This window comes from Myotis davidii, unplaced genomic scaffold (genome assembly GCF_000327345.1).
Source record: "Myotis davidii unplaced genomic scaffold, ASM32734v1 scaffold135, whole genome shotgun sequence".
Taxonomy (NCBI): Eukaryota; Metazoa; Chordata; class Mammalia; order Chiroptera; family Vespertilionidae; genus Myotis; species Myotis davidii.
The window spans coordinates 4,891,047-4,912,396 of NW_006289813.1; the positions used below are offsets into that span (position 1 = coordinate 4,891,047).

Here is a 21,350-nt window from a genome sequence, read left to right on the forward strand (position 1 = left end):
TTCAACTGCCATTCACAGATTCTTTTTTCTTCTCCCAAATTATAGGTAAAATGTTAGTTATTAAAGATTTAAAATATAAGAGTCTGAATACAATAAGGCTTTTACAGAACCATTATTTCACCAAATTATTTCCAATCTTTATCTAGATAAAGACTTCCTTCAATTTAAAAAAAACAACCTGATCCTTACCTCCTGATTACATTTATGTGCCATCACAGTAAGAAGTGAAGAAAAGAAACTCGTGTTTTGTAGCAGGACTCGACCCATAACTCCGAGATATGTTGACATCACTACAGGATACCTCTGTACAATTAAAAAAGTACATGTAAAATTGTATTAAGCAATTATAAATAATCAAGGACATTAACAATCAACAGGGACATGAAATAACAATATTCTCCTTCATGTTGCTTCTTTAGAATAAACTGTTAATATTACCTGAATCTAACTTACTAAATGAATATGCCACACAAGGTAATATATATGTACTACATATATACTTATAGAATATATGTGTGTATATATCTATATATATAAAATAAAGAGAGAAGAACAGAGAAAGGATATTTACCAATGGCATCTACACTAATATAAGAGAAACATGCAAATTAACCATCATTCAGTCACTCTGCCACTCCGCTAAACCCACCAGCCAATCAGCGCAGCTATGCAAATTAACCCAACAAAGATGGCGGTTAATTTGCCTACACAAGCGCGGAGTGAAGACTGCAGACAACTGAAGATGGCAGCGGCCATGGAACTGGAGCAAGCAAGAGGTTTGGGTTGCTCCCGGCGACAGAGGAAGCCAAGCTTCCCGTGGGCCCTGGACTCAGCTCAAGGAGTGGCTGAAGGTCTGGGTCTCCAGGGCAACCCAGGTTTCCAGCCCACACTGGGCTCTGCTCAAGGAGGGGCTGGGGGCCTGGGCTCCGCTCAAGGAGTGGTTGGGGTCCTAGGTCGCCAGGGGCGACCCAGGCTTCCCAGCCAGCCCTGGCCTCTGCTCAAGGAGCTGGAAAAAAAAAAAAAGGAGGGGCTGGGAGCAGCCAGAGCAGAGAAGCCAAGCCTCGCTGCTGTGGCCAGACCAAAGGCCTGGGTTCCCGGTGCCGGAGGAAAACTGGTGCCGGCAGCCAGGGGAAGGAAGGCCTATTACGTGAATCTTCGTGCAATGGGCCACTGGTATTTATATATTTATATTATTTTAAATGTTCTTAACATACATAGTTAAATGGATCAATTTAAGAGCTGGACTTAGAACATATGAGTGAGAGATGAGATAGCAAAGGAAATCTACCCTCCCCTATGTGGAAAAATAACAAAGCTGTATGAATATCTGAAATTTACTTAATTTACTTCAAAATAATCAAATATTTTTAAAAGCTTTCCTTTTACTTAAGACAATGAAGATATAATTTTTCAATGAAGAGGGAAAATAATTAAAACTAGAACTCTCAGGGTCCAGTACTGTCCTTAGAAGCTTAATAAAAATCTTACCTCCCCTTCTATAATACCTCTGAAAACACAGGGTAGAATCGGTTGAAACATTTGCGAGCCTAATACTGGGTTCACTTTAAGGGCATTTTCCACAACCTAAAAATCATAAAGACACATTGGTTGCAGGCAATAACGAAAGCCACAGGTAAAAAAAAAAACCAATGTATTAAATATCACACCAAATCCAAGATACAAATGAGTACATGAGGTAGGTAATTGATACTCTGGCTCCAGACACACTGTTACAAAATAATTCATTAAAAATGCAATTTGACATAAAATGTGTAATATCTAGACCAGCCATGGGCAAACTACGGCCCGCGGGCCGGATCCGGCCCGTTTGAAATGAATAAAAGTTAAAAAAAAAAAAAAGACAGTACCCTTTTATGTAATGATGTTTACTTTGAATTTATATTAGTTCACACAAACACTCCATCCATGCTTTTGTTCCAGCCCTCTGGTCCAGTTTAAGAACCCACTGTGGCCCTCGAGTCAAAAAGTTTGCCCACCCCTGATCTAGACACAGCTATACACCTTACATAGAATTATAATTAATCACACTCCAATACCATTGGTATCATGTTGTTAATGGAATTCTTATCTTTGCATTTTAAACAAAAAACCATTACAAAACATTAAAACAAAGGCAGCAAAATGCACTTCCAAAGTATTGGCTTTTCATAGTGAAAAGGAAAATTCGTAACAACTGTACACAATGCCCAAAAAGAAATCTACATTTAAATTTATCAACAAATTGGACAGAAAAAGGCATGTTGTATATATACTACCTATTAAATGAGAGATGATATTATTTCATTTATAATGTAATCATGTATATTACTAATCATGAGCACTGATTGTTACAAGTAAAAATTATAAAAATTACTCTTATATGATTAAGATGGGTTCTATCCATAACAAAGGTAGAAGAAAATTCAGAATGGGGTGTGATTTTGTTTGCTTACTTTTGTTTTATTTTTTAAATGTTTTTATTGGTTTTTAGAGAAAGAGGAAATGAAAGAAAGAAACATCAATGTGAGAGAGAAAACAATTGGTTGGCTCCCACACCTACCCTGCCTGATCAGGGATGGAACCAAAACCTGGCATGTGCCCTGACCAGGAATGGAACCAGTGACCTTTCGGTGCATAGGACGACACTCCAACCAACTGACCAACCAGAGCTGTTTTACTGTTTAGGGAGTAAGACAGGCAGTGGTCAGGAAGCATCAGTGAGGAAGAAAATCAGACACCATTTGAGAGGCTTGTGGGCAAGCACCAGTCTCAAGGCAGAGCCAGGTTTCCCTTTAAACTTCAAGCAACGTTTCTCAAGACTGACGACTGGCATTCTAAGTGGGGCAGTGTTTACTGTGCAGGACTATGCCATGCACTGAGGGGTCTGGACTCATCATGTACCAATATAACATGCTCCGAACACAAGGACAATCAAATACACCTCCATGCATTTCAAAACGTTTTAAAGATAAGCACAAAGTACCCAGAAATGACAATGTTTTCTTTTCTTTTTTTTTTTTTTAACAGTACCATGAGAACAACAGTGATTGACTTGCAAAGTTTGTGTCTGTATGGAAAATGCAAAACAGTACTACGGAAATATACAATGTAGGAAAGAGAAAGAAACTGAGAAACATCAATGTGAGAGAGAAACATTGATTAGTTGCCTCCCATACATGCCCTGACAGAGGATCAAACCTGCAGTCTACGTATGTGCCCTGACCAGGAATCAAACCCAAAACCTGCATATGTGCCCTGACTGGAAATCGAACCTGCAACCTTTGGTGTACAGGATGACTTTCCAACCAACTGAGCCACCTGGCCAGGATGACAGCGTTTTCTAATTTTGAGTAAGAAGTAAAGGGGGGTGTCCAAAGACAAGACAAGCTTAAAAATATAAAAACTTTTTTACTATGGACTAAACACTATGCTATCTACTAAAAAACACAGAATAAAAGATATTACAGTTCCTGATCAAAAGCCACAGGAGATTCAGCACATAATTAAATATGATCTTCATAAGGCTTATTTTGTTTAAAAAAATAAAAAGGGAGTTAGAATAGAGATGAGGAAGGCATTTGGAATAAAGGTGGGGATATAGATACGCTGGAGGACTGAGTCTCAGAGAATGATGTCACTAGACAATCTCCATTTTATCTATGAGTGGAAAGTAAGGCCATCTGATTGTCAGATACATATTTAACTTCATTTCCTCCTGAAACCCAACTAAAATTTTAAGAAAATATAAAAGGTAAAGGGACACTTTTAAAAGGATAAAGAAAATGAGAGATGGATACTGAAAGCTACAAAGAAGAAATTCAAAAGGCATTTAGAAGAAATTTTCCCAACTTCTTTGGGAAAATTAAAGTAATAAAATACCTGATGGGGTCAATATGTCTGAACATAGAGCAGAGACAAATGGTATAAAAAAAATTACACCAAAAACATCTGACTGGTTCCAAAGGATTATAAAAGTTTGTGTAGAAAAGAAATTTGATCATTATGACTTTTAAAATATAAATTCACTTAAATGTATCTATCATTTAATACAAGCAAGGTGTTGCTGTACATATTCTTTACATATAAAGGTATAGTTACTATTGTGTAAAAGAACTACAATATTTCAAAACTAAATTGGAGTCTTTGTATTCAAAAAGTAGGAATCATAGCTAGGGAAGGTAAGATTGTTTCTGAAAAATAATGTAGGAAAATGCCATTATCAGACTTGGAGGCAGGGATTGTGTAATTTAATTAAGAGAAATTTCAGCAAGTAGAACTGATAAAAAATAGAAAAATAGAATAACAGTTGACTAAAGGTGAACAAGTCTGGGATTACTCCTAGTTTTCATGTTTGGTCAATGGATACAAATTATGGTGCTGTTAGTTATAATGACGTTTGATTTTGGACATGTTGAACTTGAGATGCCTGTGGGAAATCCATATGGAATGGTCCTACATTATTGTCATACACATAACACTCTATAATCCATTTCCCAAGAAATATTTTGCAGTTGTGACTTAAAAGCCAGATTTCAAACTATTTCCATAGTGAAGGTTCTTCTATAATGGTTAAACATTCAGACATAGTTTTCACTTCTAAACAACATTTTGAAAAATGCATCTCTGACTTCAGTGGTAATATACAATTGTGTATATTATTTTAAGTGAAATACATGTGCATCAGACTGCCAAACAGCTCCAAAAAGGAAATGACACTAATTACAACTAATAATAAGTAGTTAAAAGTAAGGTAATTTCCAGATGTTAACATAACTTAAATCATAGCTTACTCTTCTTGGTGGGGAATCTTATGTTCTCAGGGACTTTAACATGTTTGATGTGTTTTAATCCACTTAGTTTCCTTTTGTTTTAATGTTCAAACTGTCCAGAATTAGCCAGTGGGAGCTCCTTCGAAGTTAATTCCCTGCCCTAGCCTGTTTGGCTCAGTGGATATAGCGTCGGCCTGCGGACTGAAGGGTCCCAGGTTCAATTCCCGTCGAGGGCACATGCCCAGGTTGAGGGCTCCATCCCCAGTAGGGGGTGTGCAGGAGGCAGCCAATCAATGATTCTATCTCTCTCTCCCTCTCCCTTCCTCTCTGAAATCAATAAAAATATTTTTTATACAGTTAATTTCTGCATCCTTTTGACAAAATCCCACCTTCCCTTTCTTCTAGCACAAAGAGAGCTTCCCAGATTATCTTGTATATCCCTTGTCTGAGCTCTGGAATTAACCAGTAGGACCCAATATGTACAGAGCACAATCTAGGGTTCTGGTATACTTGCTGCCACTGGATTGATACTGCTTCTAGACAGTGAGTTAGTTTCTCATCTAGTTTCTCATCCCAAAAAGCATATGCCATAACCTCACCAAATCCAAGATTACATCATTTTATATAACTGCTTTGATTTAATATTTCCATCTTCTAATATACTGAAGAGAGCCAGATTCTAATAACCTTATTTCTTTCTACCTACTACACACACACACACACACATATGTGTGTGTTTCAAAATAACAATACCAGTGTTACTAATAACAATACTGATATCTATACTAATTAAAGGGTAATATGCTAATTAGACCAGACATCTTCCGGATGTCCTTCCAGACAAAGCCACGGTGGCAGGGGCCAAGGCAGAGGCAGTTAGGGGCGATCAGGCTAGCAAGGGAGGGCAAAGTTAGGGACGATCAGGCCAGCAGGAGAGGGTGGTTAGGGGCGATCAGGCCGGCAGGGGAGGGTGATTAGGAGCAATCAGGCTGGCAGGGGAGGGCGGTTAGGGGCAATGAGGCCAGCAGCCAGGTGAGTGGTTAGGACCCAACGGTCCCAGATTGCGAGAGGGATGTCTGACTGCCGATTTCTGTGGGATCGGGCTTAAACCGGCAGTCAAACATCCCCCAAGAGGTTCCGGATTAGAGAGGGTGCAGGCCGGGCTGAGGGATCATCCCCACCCCCACCCCGGGCACGAATTTTGTGCACCAGGCCTCTAGTGTAATTTATAATGTCCTTGTTTCTGTTCTAATGTTGTATTCTACCAGTGACATACCTGTAAAGTACTATGTATTAAAGTTAGTTGAAATATTCTTCTTAGATGTCTCTACCACCAACATAATAATAGATTCAAATGTTTCATCTTGTTTTTTATCTTTAGGAACTGCTTTACTTTCATTATTTTAAATCATGTAGAATATCTACATGGCTCTAAAGCAAAAACACAAAACAGATATATATCCTAGGAGATCTAGCTCCCATTCTCTCTTCCTCTGCCCCCTACATAACCACTTTTATTAGTTTGATTTATTTTTCCATTGTGTCTACGTGGCACTCTTTCAATAGAAGGATTAGACATTAGTCTTTACTTATAGTCTCAAAAATCATTCTAAAACTTTCTACAGAGGTTGTCTTCATTCCTTTTTAAAGCTGTACTCTTCTGCAGGGTAAAATAATCAATCATATTTACTATTTTTATAAGCATTTTGCTATTACAAATTGAACTTCTGCACTTTAATTTTAATCCAACCCTTTTGTGATCATACCTGGAACAGACTGTATTTAAAATCTGTCAAGAATGCAAGCTTTTAGTTTGTGCCTTACACTCAAACAATTCTATTGATTTAGGCTTACACTGAATTACAAAAAGTTGTTAGATCATGAATCCTGAAGTCAGAATGCCTAGCTTTACATCACAGCTCCAATACTTACTAACTGTGTGACCCTGGGCAAGAGATTTACTGCTTTGTTACTTAATTTCTCATCTGTAAAAACTGGGAAAAGAACAGTACTGTCGTCATAGGTTTATGGGAGCATTACATGAACTCTGTATCTCTATATTATGTGCTTAAAAATGTGCAGCATATAGTAAGTGCTAGTATTAGCTATTATTAATATAGAATAAATTATGCCAGAAAAATATTTGTGCCATCTTAAATAAAGCATATCACAAAGAATGAAAGCAACTGGCTCATTACTGCTTGATTAGATCACGGGGTGGGGGCGGGGGAAGAATTTCTAAACTCAAAGTTGAACATATACACATAGAAAATTTTCAAATTAAGAAATCTTAACAATTAAAATTTGAGTATTCTTAGAATATAATTGTATTCATCTAGATAAGTTGTTCCAAGTCATAGAATACAATAAAGTCTATTTTTGCTCTTAGCCACTTGCCCTAAAGTAGGCATACTTGACTTGTCTATCCAATTTTCATAACATTGTAATTTTCTGCTTCAAAGCACAAAGTTACTTTCATATACTGTCAGAAATCAGTATAGCAGTGATGTTTAGTAAAAAATATATTTTAAATGTTATACAGCATACTATATTAAGAAACAGCATCTGAGAGGTATTAAAAATGAAAATAATGAGCTAATATTAAAAACTATTATTATAGCTTTAATGAACTCTGAGAATAGGAAAATGCCAAAACTTTTAAGAGTACTCTCAGCTTTCATGTACAAGAATAAAAGCACCACTGTCCTAGAATATTCCTTATTTAAAAACTCATAAATACCTTGTTAATGATAATTAATGTATTCCTAGTATTTAGCATCTGTTTAATAAACAATAAAATACTGTTTTGAGATCAAATCAAATATACAGGCTTGACAATAGCAATGTTCATATAAAAATAGCCCTAAATCATGTTATCAAATTTTAATTAAAGTAGTAACGACCTCCTATTGGCATAGTTACAGAGAAATTGGTTTAATCTATAACTTATGTTAAATGTTACAAATATTTTAATATATATGTATGAAAACTGATTTGTGCTGAGTCATTCAATAAAAAATATCTTAAGTAAAACTGAGGGACAAATAATGAGATTACCTTCCTTTTACTTCAAAAGAAAAAATTCTAAGAAAGTCATTTTTTTCTGCTAAAATTGTAATAGTGTTGTACATTATGTAAATCTGGAATTTTCCATAAACAAAAAAATTTTAAATTGTGCTATTCTGAAAAACAAGAAAGAAATACAATTAATTTTAAAGAGCCAGGTAAGATATGTAGTTCTTGATAAAGAGTAAAGCTCCATCACTGTGTAAATCACCTACTTAACTTTTAAAAAGTTAACTAATGTATTCTTTATTTTAAATAAACATTTATTTAGAAGAAATGGTCAGAGGAATAGGCAGAATAACTTGTTTTGTCTTGTTTTGTTTTTCTTACAAAGATCTTGGCAACCAACCAATTTTGTGGCCTACAAGTGTATTAGTGTGTTTTACCCCAAAGGGAGATTACTGGTGTATATATTATTAGATAACTACATAATGGTATTAAATTAGATTAAAATAGCCAACACTTAGATTAGCTGATTACATGCTAGGCATTGTTATATAACTCATGTAATCCTCACCTCAATCTAGGAAGTAGGTAAAGTTTTCATCCCCATTCTATAGATGGAAAGTGAGAAACACAGAATAACTTGCTCACCTCACAGAGCTTCGAAGTAGTAGAGCCAATACTCTAACCATACAGTTTTGTTGCAGTCCAGAGTGTAACCTGTCTCTAAGTATTTGACATGAATATAATTTTTAATAGTAAGAAAGTAAATATTCTCCTTAGGACATATTCTAAAAACTTGGCTCATTTTTCAAATAAGTTTCACAATGTCCATTTCCATGTGACTTAAATTGTCTTTCAACAATTACTTTACTACTAATAACATTGCAGAAAAGCAGGAGAAAGAAAATTTTTAATTCAAATTTAAACATAAGAAGCAACCTCTTTCCTTCATCACTTAAAATATATAAATTATAATTTAACTCAGAGGATTTCAGATATTTCAGTTACAGATTATAAAAAATCACATAGTAAAAACCCTTACATAATAACTAATAGAATTTAAGCCCAGAATGTACTCAAGAACTATAGAAGTAGCAGAACTGGGTGTGCAAACCAAGACACAGGTCAAGGAGAGAATAACATTCCAAATGCACTGTCAGCATACTTTACACAGCACTTCGACCTGATGTCATGATAATCACCTGGCAATCCGTAACATGAGAATTATGGATTCCCAGGCTTCCAAATCACTTACATTGTATGCATTCAGAGAAAACAGAACATATATTTACTAAGTTTATGATCACAGAAAAGCTTATAGGTTAGCAGAGGATAAAAACTTTAAAAATACACACACTGAATAATCTATAAAGATAACATCTTAATGACATAGCAATTTTCTCTTAAATTTCTGTCACTCCCACATTGCCTATCAGTTTTCCCTCAAATAGTTAGAATTAAGTCCCAAATGTCAATTCCTTGCTATCTCTTCTACTTTCAGAGAAGAAATTATCACTAAGGCAAAAGATTAAGTTAAGATTGTGTAGACTGATGAAGTTCCTCACTATAATTATATATTGCCAGCACATCAGTTGGGTAACAGCATAAATTCACAAAAAAACTTTAGTAAACAAGTCAATGATAAGTTATAAATGTTATAATATTCAACAGAAAATCACAATGTTCTTTGTAAGCTTTGGAGCTAGAATACTCTGAAGTTAGTGTGGGTGAAGAGTGATACACTTGGGGTCTCAACAAGCCAGAGACTCCTGTTATTACATTACCCCTTTGAAGCCCACATGCTCCCTGGTAACAGTGGCATGCACAGATTCTCAGCCTTTATCCTTTACTCTAAAAAAGAAACTGAAGAACCTATAAAATTAAAATCAGAGTTCTGCCATACAGTTTCACTCTATTTTCCCTCTTTTAGTTTTAAGTTTCTATTATGATTTAAAATATGACTGAGCCCTAACCAATTTGGCTCAGTGGATAGAGCGTCAGCCTGTGGACTCAAAGGTCCCAGGTTCGATTCCAGTCAAGGGCATGTACCCTGGTTGTGGGCACATCCCCAGTATGGAGTGTGCAGGAGGCAGCTGATTACTGTTTCTCTCTCATCAATGTTTCTAAGTCTCTATCCCTCTCCCTTCCTCTCTGTAAAAAATCAATAAAAATATATATTTAAAAAAAAACAAAGAAAAAATATGACAGGAAAACTCAGAGAGAGTGCTAAAGAGTGTAATGTTTGGTAAATAGACTTTGGGGGGAGGGAGGGTCAGAATCAACTAAAGAACTTTTTATCTCAATTCTTTTAAAAAACCTTTCAACATTATAATTATCTTAAAGCCTTAAAGCCTAAGACATTAATATAACTGAATCATGCTTAAAAATCAACTGAAACATCATTAAGATATAATTCATTTAAGAATGAACACTGAGATGAATAATACTTGCCCCCACCCCGAAATAAGTGCAGAAGTACTGTTCTAGTCATTCTGCAGTGTACCTCTGTCTCATACTGACGGGCATCAGGCAGTTCTGACAACCTTGTCTCTTTTGACTGAAGACACCAAGGTCACATGCCAGTTACCTATACTCTTCACTTACCAGTATAACCACAGCTTCAATTACTGCCATCCTTGCCAACTCAGAAAACAAATTTTTGCTCCTTTTCCAAAGTAATCCTTCCATATACCCTCTAGATTTGAAATCCCAATCCCTTGTATCATTTGGAGCCATTTTCTCTTCTACTGAGCCACTGTTATCTATAAAAACCTACTCAGATCAGGTTCTCCTTACTACCTCTCTATACATAAAAGTCATCGTTTTACTTTTTAATACTACATTCTTGTTACAGATTAAAATCTGCACATAGAAAGGTATGTTGAAGTCCTAATCCCAGATACCTGTGAATGTGACCTTATTTGAATACAAGATCTTTCTACAGAGAGAGAGATGGATAGAGAGAGAATGGCCCTGACGACATATTGACGTCTAGATTCCAGAAGTCTGTGAGATAACCACTATAATTATTATAAATTAATTTCTGTTGTTTTAAGTCACCCAGGTTGTGGTACTTGTTATGGTAGCCCTAGGAAACAAATACAATCCTTAATAATATTATCAAGCTCCTTCCTTTTCTCATCGCTTCATAATTTTTTTAAATTAATTTTATTGGGGTGGCATCTATACTAATAAAGAGCTAATATGCTAATGTTCGATACACCATAACGGGTAACGACCAGGTCATTAGCATATTAGCTGGGGTGTTACTCCAGAGACAGGGTGAAAGGGGGAAGGCGCACGGAGGAGGGGGACCATGGAGGGCAGGGGTGAGAGCCCATAGCACCCCCCTCACTAGTCCTTCACCACCCACCACTTGCACTCTGAATGCCACCTGCCAGGGGAAGGAGCACAGTGCAGCAGGCCAGAGGCTTCCATGCTCTCCTCCGGGCGCCATGATGGGATGGAGCCAACGCATTGCTCTAGAGACAGGGTGGAAGCAGGGAGGTACCCAGAGAAGGCGGGACCAGCCCGAGGAGACTAGAGGAACCGAGGGCAAGGCTTGAATCGGCCAGAGAAGGGTTTGGGGGCTGGGCCAGGCGTGCTGGAGCTCTGCAGGGACAGGTTCAGGTGTCAAGGCAGGGCTGCAGGTGGGTGGGCGGCACCGCGCGATTCGCGCTGGGCTCTTAGTTGGTTAATAACATCATATAGGTTTCAAGTATAGATTTCTATGATACGTGATCTGTATATTGCATTGTGTGCCCACCACCCAAAGTTAAACCATCTCCCTCAACAGATATTTGGCTCCCTTTACTCCTTATTACTCCCCCACCCCTTTTCTTCTGGTAACCACCATACTGTTGTCTGCCTGTCTTTCAGTTTGTTTTTATCCCACATATGAGTGAAATCATATGGTTCTTAGCTTTTTCTGACTTATTTCGCTTAGCATAATATTCTCAAGGTTCATCCAGGTTGTCACAAATGGCAGTATTTCTTTACTTATGCCTGAGTAATATTCCATAGTGTATATGAACCACATCTTCTTTATCCAATCCTCTATCAAACTTCCGTTGTCTCCATGTCTAGGTCACTGTGAATAATGCTGCAATGAACATAGGAGTGCATATATCTTTACCAATAGATGTTTTCAAGTTTTTCTGGTAGATACTCAGAAAGAGGGATTGCTGGGTCATATGGTAATTCTAATTTTTTTGTTGAGGAACTGCCATACTGTTTCCCATAGAGGCTGTTTCAGTTTACATTCCCATTAGCAGTGATAAGGGTTCTTTTTTCTCCACAACCTCTCCAACATTTGTTATTACCTGTCTTAAGAGCAGAAGCTGTGGTTTTCCTATTACCTATGCTTAACAGAAGAAAGGTCTGAGTATTAGTACCACAGGTTGGCAAAACTATCTCAATGGGCCAAATCCAACCAACTGCATAATTTTGTAAATAAACTATATAAATAGTTGAGTCAAAGACTATATGGCCCACAAAGTCTAAAACACTTACTATGTGATCCTTTACAGAAAAAGTTTACTGACCCCTGACTTACATGGTAAACAACTATATAATCAGTGATATATTAAATGCAACCAATTTATAAGTGAAATTAACAAGCATGTTAACATGGATGTCTGGAGCTTTACATGTGCATATGTGGGTATAATGTCTGCAGAACAACAAATAAAATACTATAATGCTTGAATAAACTCAAATTGATGGGGATGAGGACACATTTGTAATACCTTAATAATAATAAAAAAAAAATTAAAAAAAAACCTCAAATTGATGATTACTCTTATTAGATGTATAGTAACTAAAATCTGAACAAACTTTTATCCACTTTGTCCCCCAAGTATTCTGTGTTTAACTGCTACATTACGGTGATTAGTTAAGTACATTTCTTACAATCAATCTTTTTGTGCAAACACTTCTCATTTCACAGGAGGCAACCAAATAGTCATTAGGATCTAAAGCAATGCCATGGTTTTCACAAAATAAATGCTACTTTGTTATGATGGTAACACTTCACCTAAGCAGCTCTCATATTTCACTTAGAACATAGCTAAGAAATCAAGAACAAAAAAGGCATACATTTAACAGCTACACTCTCTGGCAAAGTCTATATATGAAGAATATATGTATATATAGGTATGTATATAAACACACAAATATACATCTATAATAATAACAGCATAATATGCTAATTAGACAGGAAATCTTCCCGGACATCCTTCTGGACAACCTTCCAGACAAAGCCGGGGCTGCAAGGGAAGCCAGTGCCGGCAGCCAGGGGAAGGAAGACCTATTCTTGCATGAATTTTGTGCATCGGGCCTCTAGTGTAATAATATATTTAAATATATTCTTATATTTATATGTAAAAATATACATTTATTTAATACTATTTCTATATTTGACATATAGATTTAACATATAGATGATATACAACTCAGAACCTGTTAGTTCTTTTTTGTTTTTTAAATATATTTTATTGATATTTTACAGAGAGGAAGGGAGAAGGATAGAGAGTTAGAAACCAATGAGAGAGAAATATCTATCGGCTGCCTCCTGCACACGCCCCACTAGGGATGTACCCGCAACCAAGGTACATGCCCTTGACCGGAATCGAACCCGGGACCCTTCAGTCCGCAGGCCAACTCTCTATCCACTGAGCCAAATTGGTTAGGGCTGAACCTGTTAGTTCTTAATTATACACTGTTATTTACAACTAGAGGCCTGGCGAACAAAATTTGTGCGCTCAAGGGGGTGGGAGGTCCCTCAGCCCTGCCTGTGCCCTCTCGCAGCCTGGGACCCCTCGGGGGATGTCCACCTGCTTACTTAGGCCTGCTCCCTGGGGGGGATCAGGCCTAAGCTGGCAGTCAGACATCCCTCTGGCAGCCTGGGAGCCCTCGGGGGATGTCCACTTGCCGGCGGGAAGCAGGCCTAAGCTGCAGTCGGACATCCTTAGCGCTGCTGAGGCAGGAGAGGCTCCTGCCACCAGCGCTATGCTGGCAGCTGGCAGCCTGGTTTATGGGTGAGCAGAGCTCCCCCTGTGGGAGCGCACTGACCACCAGGGGGCATCTCCTGCACTGAGTGTCCGCCCTCTGGTGGTTAGTGTGTGTCATAGTGACCAGTCATTCCCAGTCGTTCTGTTAGGGTCAATTTGCATATTACCCTTTTATTATATGGGATACAATTTATAAAGATAATATATATCTTTAACCTGAAAAGATATAATGCATAAAGACTAACTCAGAGCTTATTTGATTGTTTTGTTTTTAAACTGAGGTATAACTGACATATATTAGTTTCAGGTGTACAACCCAGTGATTTGATATTGGTTCTTAATTGTACACAATCCATACAAACTTGGTATTCTTTTTTCTTTAAAATATATTTTATTGATTTTTTACAGACAGGAAGGGAGAGAGATAGTTAGAAACATCGATGAGAGAGAAACATCGATCAGCTGCCTCCTGCACACTCCCTACCGGGGATGTGCCTGCAACCAAGGTACATGCCCTTGACCGGAATCGAACCTGGGACCCTTCAGTCCGCAGGCCGACGCTCTATCCACTGAGCCAAACCGGTTTTGGCACAAACTTGGTATTCTGATAGTCAACCCAAATTAAAAGTAACAATTTGCCAAAACCGGTTTGGCTCAGTGGATGGAGCGTCAGCCTGCGGACTGAAAGGTCCCGGGTTTGATTCTGGTCAGGGGCGTGTGCCTGGGTTGCGGGCACATCCCCAGTAGATGTGCAGGAGGCAGCTGATCGATGTTTCTCTCTCATCGATGTTTCTAACTCTCTATCTCTCTCCCTTCCTCTCTGTAAAAAATCAATAAAATATATTTTTTAAAAAGTAACAATTTATAATGTGAAAAATTTTTATCCAAAAGCTGGCTAACAAACTAGAGGGGTGAGAGTATCAAATATCACCAGCCTTTGGATAATTCATAAAAGTTTTTAAAGCCTTGCTGTACAAAGGAAGGTCTCGGGATGAGGGGACTTTCTTAAAAACGTGGCATCTGGCCCTGAATGGTTTGGCTCAGTGGATAGAATGGCGGCCTGCGGACTCAAGGGTCCCAGGGTCGATTCTGGCCAGGGGCATGTACCTTGGTTGCAGGCACATACCCAGTAGGGAGTGTGCATGAGGCAGCTGATCGATGTTTCTCTCGCATCGATGTTTCTAACTCTCTATCCCTCTCCCTTCATCTCTGTAAAAAATCAATAAAATATATATATTTTTAAAAATGTGACATCTTCATTTTAACAACATTCTCAGGTGATCTGCACGCATGGTCAAATTTGAGATTTCTGGTCCTGAGGTATTAGACCAACTGAATACTTCTAAAATATATTACTGCCTAGAATTACTCTTCTCCTTGCCAATCATCCAAACTCAAATAAAGATCCAATTTCACAAAATATAGATGGAAAACTTGTAACAATAATCTTATAAACTTGTAACAATAATTTTTAAAGTGACAATACCTTGAGCACTTGAACTTGACCTTCTGTAGTAATGTCACTTAGCAGCTCACAAAAGGACTGACACAGACCTGTTGCATATGTCTGAAATTCAATCAAAGGTCAAAATATACATACGAATGTATCTACAATACTAAAAAACACATAAAATTCAATTTGGGACTCATTATAATCTATTTGAGATTTATATACTAAAGTTACAATTACAACTCTTTAGGAAAGGTTAGAGAATAAAAACATAACTTATTCCCTATGCTGATTTTTATAGCAATATGGGAATATATTTATTCAAAGAGCATATTTTCTGGGTTTAAAAAACTAATTAATGTCTGCATCTCATCTGCCCTACAGTTTTCAATGCTTATAAAATTTCCCCCCCACTTCAAGTAACACAGATGAATCATTTAAATTTTGTAAAGGTACCTCATTTCAAATGAGAAACAAAATCATAACTATATAAATGTTTACAATGTAAAAACTACAGCATACCTGTAAAAATTCTGTTGATGATAAAAAGATATAACCATTGATGATCTTAAAGCAGGTTCTGAGATTTTCTGAACTTTGTTCTGCCAAAATAATAAATATTTTTTTAAAGGACAAGCTAATTCATTGTTCAGTTAGTTTAAATAAAGTGATTTATGTAAAATTAAGTTACACTTCTTCACAAATCTTTTCTGAGTGCTATTCAGAATACTAGTATATAGATAACTATCTAAAAACCGGCATCAACCTATAATTTAATGCTTTCTCATATATCTCCCACTAGTTAAATCAATTTAGAAAAGAATATGAAGTTCCTTTTTTTTTCCTTTCAGAAAAGAACTACATTTGACATCTGCTTAAATGGGTTCACGTGGTAAGAATTATGTTACTCTACGTATGAAAAGAATTTCCATTACGTCCCCAAAATTATATTGTGCTTAAATATTCTCAACCCTTGGACTTTGTTGTTCTTTTCCCCTATGCATAAAAAATGTTCTTTAAAAACTAATTATCAGAATAGTATGGGCAAAGGATATTGTTTTTAGTTATTCCTTTTCAAAGTGCAAAGTAGAAAACTATTTTGTTAAAATTTAGTATGATCAAATGTTCATGTCTTATCACATACAATAATGACATAATAGAATACAGATTGTATGTATATAATTATACAGATCAAAAGGACTCCAAAATATTATCTATATGTAAAACCTGCCATTCTTTGTTGCTAGTATTCAGAAATTCTATTCACTTAAGATAAGACAGACTAAAATATTTTATTTCTGGCGAAATACGGGCCTAAGGCCAGGCTTCTTAACTAACTCATATTCTAGCATTGCAAGAAGACATTCAGATAAGAATTTCATATATACTATTTCTAGCTCAAAATGTATTTTAAAGGCATTAGTTCACAAACTTTAGGGTTTAACAGATTATTTAAAAGCTAGAGACCTAGCCGGTTTGGCTCAGTGGATAGAGCGTCGCCCTGCGGACTGAAGGGTCCCGGGTTCAATTCCAGTCAAGGGCATGGACCTTGGTTGCGGGCACATCCCCAGTAGGGCGTGTGCAAGAGGCAGCTGATCGATGTTTCTCTCTCATTGATGTTTCTAACTCTCTATCCCTCTCCCTTCCTCTCTGTAAAAAATCAATAAAATAGATTTTTAAAAAAATAAAATAAAATAAAAGCACAAAAATTTGTGTACTCAGGGGGATCCCTCAGCCCGGCCTGTGCCCTCTCGCAGTCTAGAACCCCTCGGGGGATGTCCAGCTGCTGACTTAGGCCCGTTCCCCAGGGGATCGGGCCTACGCTTGCAGTCAGACATCCCTCTGGCAGCCCGGGAGCCCTCGGGGGATGTCCACTTGCTGGAGGGGAGCAGGCCTAAGCTGCAGTCGAACATCCTTAGTGCTGCTGAGGAGGTGGGAGAGGCTCCCGCCACCACCGCTATGCTGGCAGCTGTCAGCCTGGCTTGTGGCTGAGCAGAGCTCCCTCTGTGAGAGCACACTGACCACTCGGGGGCATCTCCTGCACTGAGCGTCTGCCCCCTGGTGGTCAGTGTGTGTCATAGTGACCAGTCATTCCCAGTCGTTCTGCTGTTAGGGTCAATTTGCATATTATCCTTTTATTATATAGGATAGAGGTCTGGTGCATGGGTAGGGGCCGCTGGTTTGTCCTGAAGGGTGTCCCAGATCAGGGTGGGGGTCCCACTAAGGTGCTTGGCCAGCTTATGTGAGGGGCTGAGGGCTGTCTGCAGGCTGGTCAAGCCCCACAGTGGGGACCCTCACCCCATGGGGGTGTGGCCAGCCTGGGTGAAGGGCTGAGGGCTGTTTTCAGGATGGCCACAGCTCCTTTAGGGTTGGAGGCCCGCTAGGGTGCCTGGCCAGCCTGGTTGAGGAGCTGAGGGCCATTTTCAGGTTGGCCAAGCCTCTTCAGGGTGGGGGTTGTGCTGGGGTGCCTGGCCAGCCTAGGTGAGGGGCTGATGGCCATTTTCAGGCTGGCCACAGCCGTGGGCTGAAAGCAGATATCTGGGATTTATTTAACTTCTATAATTAAAACTTTGTAGCCTTGAGTGGAACCTAGGGTGTCCAGGGCAGGCGGGAAACTTGGCTTCCTCCATCGCTGGGGCAACTTAAGCCTCCTGCTCACTTCAGCTCCGTGGCTGCCGCCATCTTTGTGACAGACTGACGGAGTGAGGGTGTGATGGTGTTAATTTGCATATTACTCTTTTATTAGATAGGATAAGGAAGTCAAGGAGACAGGGAGTGACCAACTGCTATGCTAATGAAAGACATAAAATGAAATAACAAAGGCTGTCATCTAAATATTTTTTTGCAACAAAAGACAAAATCTCAGGATAAAAAGGTAGGGCTTTATATCGAATAAAGTTATCCTTATGAAAAATTCACATCGTCTCTTTCTCCTCAAGGAAAAAGTCTAGTCTAGTCTGGACTTGTTCACATTGTTTCATAGACCAACACTATACAACAGACCTGGGCAACCCCTGAGAAGGATTCATATTTATTTCAGTGTGAATTTAGGATTGTTATATTCCAGGTGTGTCAGAGAATATTATTTCTAAATCATTGCTACCTAAAATTGTATCAAGATGTATAATGAAGAAATATTTAAGACAGGATTCTTTTAAGTCATCTCTTAACAGATATTTTAAAAACTATTCTAGATCAAGCTTAGAAAGAAACAATCTTTCAATATCGCCAAAATAAGTATACCTTTTTCCTGGCATATTCCTATATAAACACTTTTTCCTGACAATATTAAACTATTCAGTTAGTATACCCAAAGTACTAAAGCAGGAATTAAAGATGCTTCATGAGTAAGTCTTGAAGAATGAGGACTCTGAATGGAAAACCTTAAATAATTTTTACATTTTATAAACACACACCTTTTAAAAGCAACAGTATTTTGGAGATTAAAACAAAACAAAGCAAAAACCAAATGGCCAGTAAATAGCACTGTATAAAATTCTTAAATACTCCATCATTTTAAATGTCAATCTGCACTGGTGAAATCTCTCACAAAACAACAATTTTATAAGTAAATTTTTTTTAAATTTAGGCTATTACATACTTGTGAGTGGTGGCTGATATGTAAAAGGAAAGTATTCATTTTCTATTATTATTAGAGGCTTGGTGCACGAAATTCGTGCATAGGTAGGGTCCCTAGGCCTGGCCGGCAATCAGGGTTGATTGTTGCCTCAGGTTGCCTGCTGGGGCCTCCCTTCCCTGTGGCTGGGGCCTTCCTTCTTTCCGCGCCACCCCATCCTGGTCAGCACATGTCATAACAAGCAATCAGTCTCCCGGTCAAACTCCAGCAGGGAGCATATTAGGCTCTGAGATATATATATATATATTTTTTTCAGAATACATATTCAGATTGGCAAAAAAAAAAATCATCTAATTAGATTTCATCCAAGGTGGTCTAAATGAGACAAAAAGCCTACTTCTAGCACCCTGTCCAGTTCTATGGTTTCATGTACCAAAAGCGTTGCTTCAATAATATTAAGCTTTATGATTTCACAGCTCATATATAATACTTCAACAAACAATAATGATTTTCCACTATTTAATAATTTTGATTATATGTGGTTTATATTGTAGTTCCTTAGCTAAATCAGAAATATGTACAGAGTTCATTTGTGAAAAGCTGATTGCACAAAATCACATTGTAGAAGATTATTATGACCACCCCATCAATACTTCATTGACACTTCCAAAAATACTGAATATTGAAAACTTCCTAAGCAAATACTCTCCAGGTTTTATTATTATTATTTACATAACTAATTCCCTTCATTGTACTGATGAAGCAACCTTATAGTATAACCTTTTAAATACCTTATAGAACTGCTATCAAACAAAAACTTTACCAGAGTTCAAACCTAATTTGTAATTAGTTTCCTAAGAACTCTTTGATTTTTATTCAGTAATTTAGTAAATTTCTTGTTTGATCTTTAACAAGCAGAAATTATCCTTAAACTTACATAGGAAAAAATCTAGAAACTATTAATTATGGCTGCATTCAAAACAGTAGTTAAGTTTATGCTTTAATACCTACCAAGAAGTGGTGGCATGTTCTGAAATATACGAAGCAACTCTGGTGTAATGCATGGGCTGTTTTCCAAAGTCACTAACCTAGGGGGGGAGGGAAGATTAAATCACTTTCTGTAACCATTAAAGCTATTTAACAACACAACATATATATTTTAAAAACTGCCCCATGTAAAAGAAGAAAAACAGACAATACAAAAAGTCATAAAATTATCTCTCTTAAAAAAATTACCAAATTCATCAAAATTAAAAGCCTACCTACAAATCATGTAATATTATTTCTATATACATGGCAAAAAAAACAGTAAAGAAAGTGACTACATACTAAAATATGTATAATTATAATGATAAAGCAAAATCATGGATATTATGAGTGGTCTGGTAAAGATAAAAATTATTTCACGTTTTTATTTTCTTTATATATTCTTGTCATGTGTAATTGATGTGCCCCTGCACTGGACTAATTAGTTTAAAAACACTTACTTTAAATGTTAATAAATATGAACTTAGTAAAACTTAATATGAACAAGCCACTGTCAGTTAAAATAATAGCATCTGGAAAAAAAAATCAATGTATAAAAAATAAATTATATATGGGTTGTAGTTTATCACAGAAGTGTGTAACTGGTTTACCTCCTCAAAACAGCCTCTAGAAAAGAAGTTAAAGAAGACAAAACACAATTGTCACAATATCTGCAAGAAAAGGGAGGGGGATCCTATTCAAAATTATTCACTATAAAAACTCTCATCCAATTATAAATAGAAAGGAACTTCCTTTACCTCATAAGAGAGTATCTACCAAACACTCATAGAAAACACACCTAATGATGATATACTGAATCTATTCTCTGGAAAAGCAGAAACATGTCTCATAGAGCATCCCCTATTAGCTTGTCTAACTTCATTCACATCTATTGAGAGTATGTGTGGAGGGCCCCTTGGAGGCACTCTAATATGATAAACCAAGCAAGTTAATAAAAGATACCATTACAGGCTTATATTAGAAAACTAAAATTTACTGAGCTAAATCTTAGAATATGGGTTAAATGACAAATACCAACGTATAGCAAGTAGAAAGATGAGATAAATATAGGAACAGAAGATAATATAAAACAAACATGCAAGAAAATCCAAGCCAAAGGTTTGGACAAATCTCTAGCAAGATGGATCAAGAAGGGCAGAGGAAAGCCATTTTTTTAAAAAAAATCACTTAATAACTCTGAAGTTTCATTTTGTAATATATGACCAAAAACATCAACTGGTACTGGTTATCCCCTAATAAGTTCAAATTCCCATTCTCCAATATAAAACTTTTATACCCTTGCTTCCCACAAACCTCTCATATCTTTATACACTCCCACTCCAGGCGTAACACTCAGCTGATGATTACATTTCATATTTTGTTGAAAAAATAGCTTACATAGAACACCTACCTATCTCATTCAACTACAATACAGAAATCCATCTTAAACAGATAAATTATTCCTCCAATTAAAACAGATAAAGTATTAAAACAGATAAAGTATT

General features: G+C 37.2%; 1 protein-coding gene across 1 annotated transcript in view; it reads right to left on the reverse strand.

Moving 5' to 3' along the window:
• The window catches only part of IPO11 (importin 11), a 138,026-nt gene that overhangs the window by 43,908 nt on the left and 72,768 nt on the right, over nt 1-21,350 (reverse strand). Inside the window, exons 22-26 of the mRNA XM_006762425.2 lie at nt 19,831-19,907; nt 15,765-15,844; nt 15,279-15,359; nt 1,489-1,584; nt 190-303 (exon numbers count right to left, since the gene is read on the reverse strand). Coding sequence (XP_006762488.1) covers nt 190-303; nt 1,489-1,584; nt 15,279-15,359; nt 15,765-15,844; nt 19,831-19,907 — 448 coding nt within the window. The remainder of the gene's footprint in view (nt 1-189; nt 304-1,488; nt 1,585-15,278; nt 15,360-15,764; nt 15,845-19,830; nt 19,908-21,350) is intronic.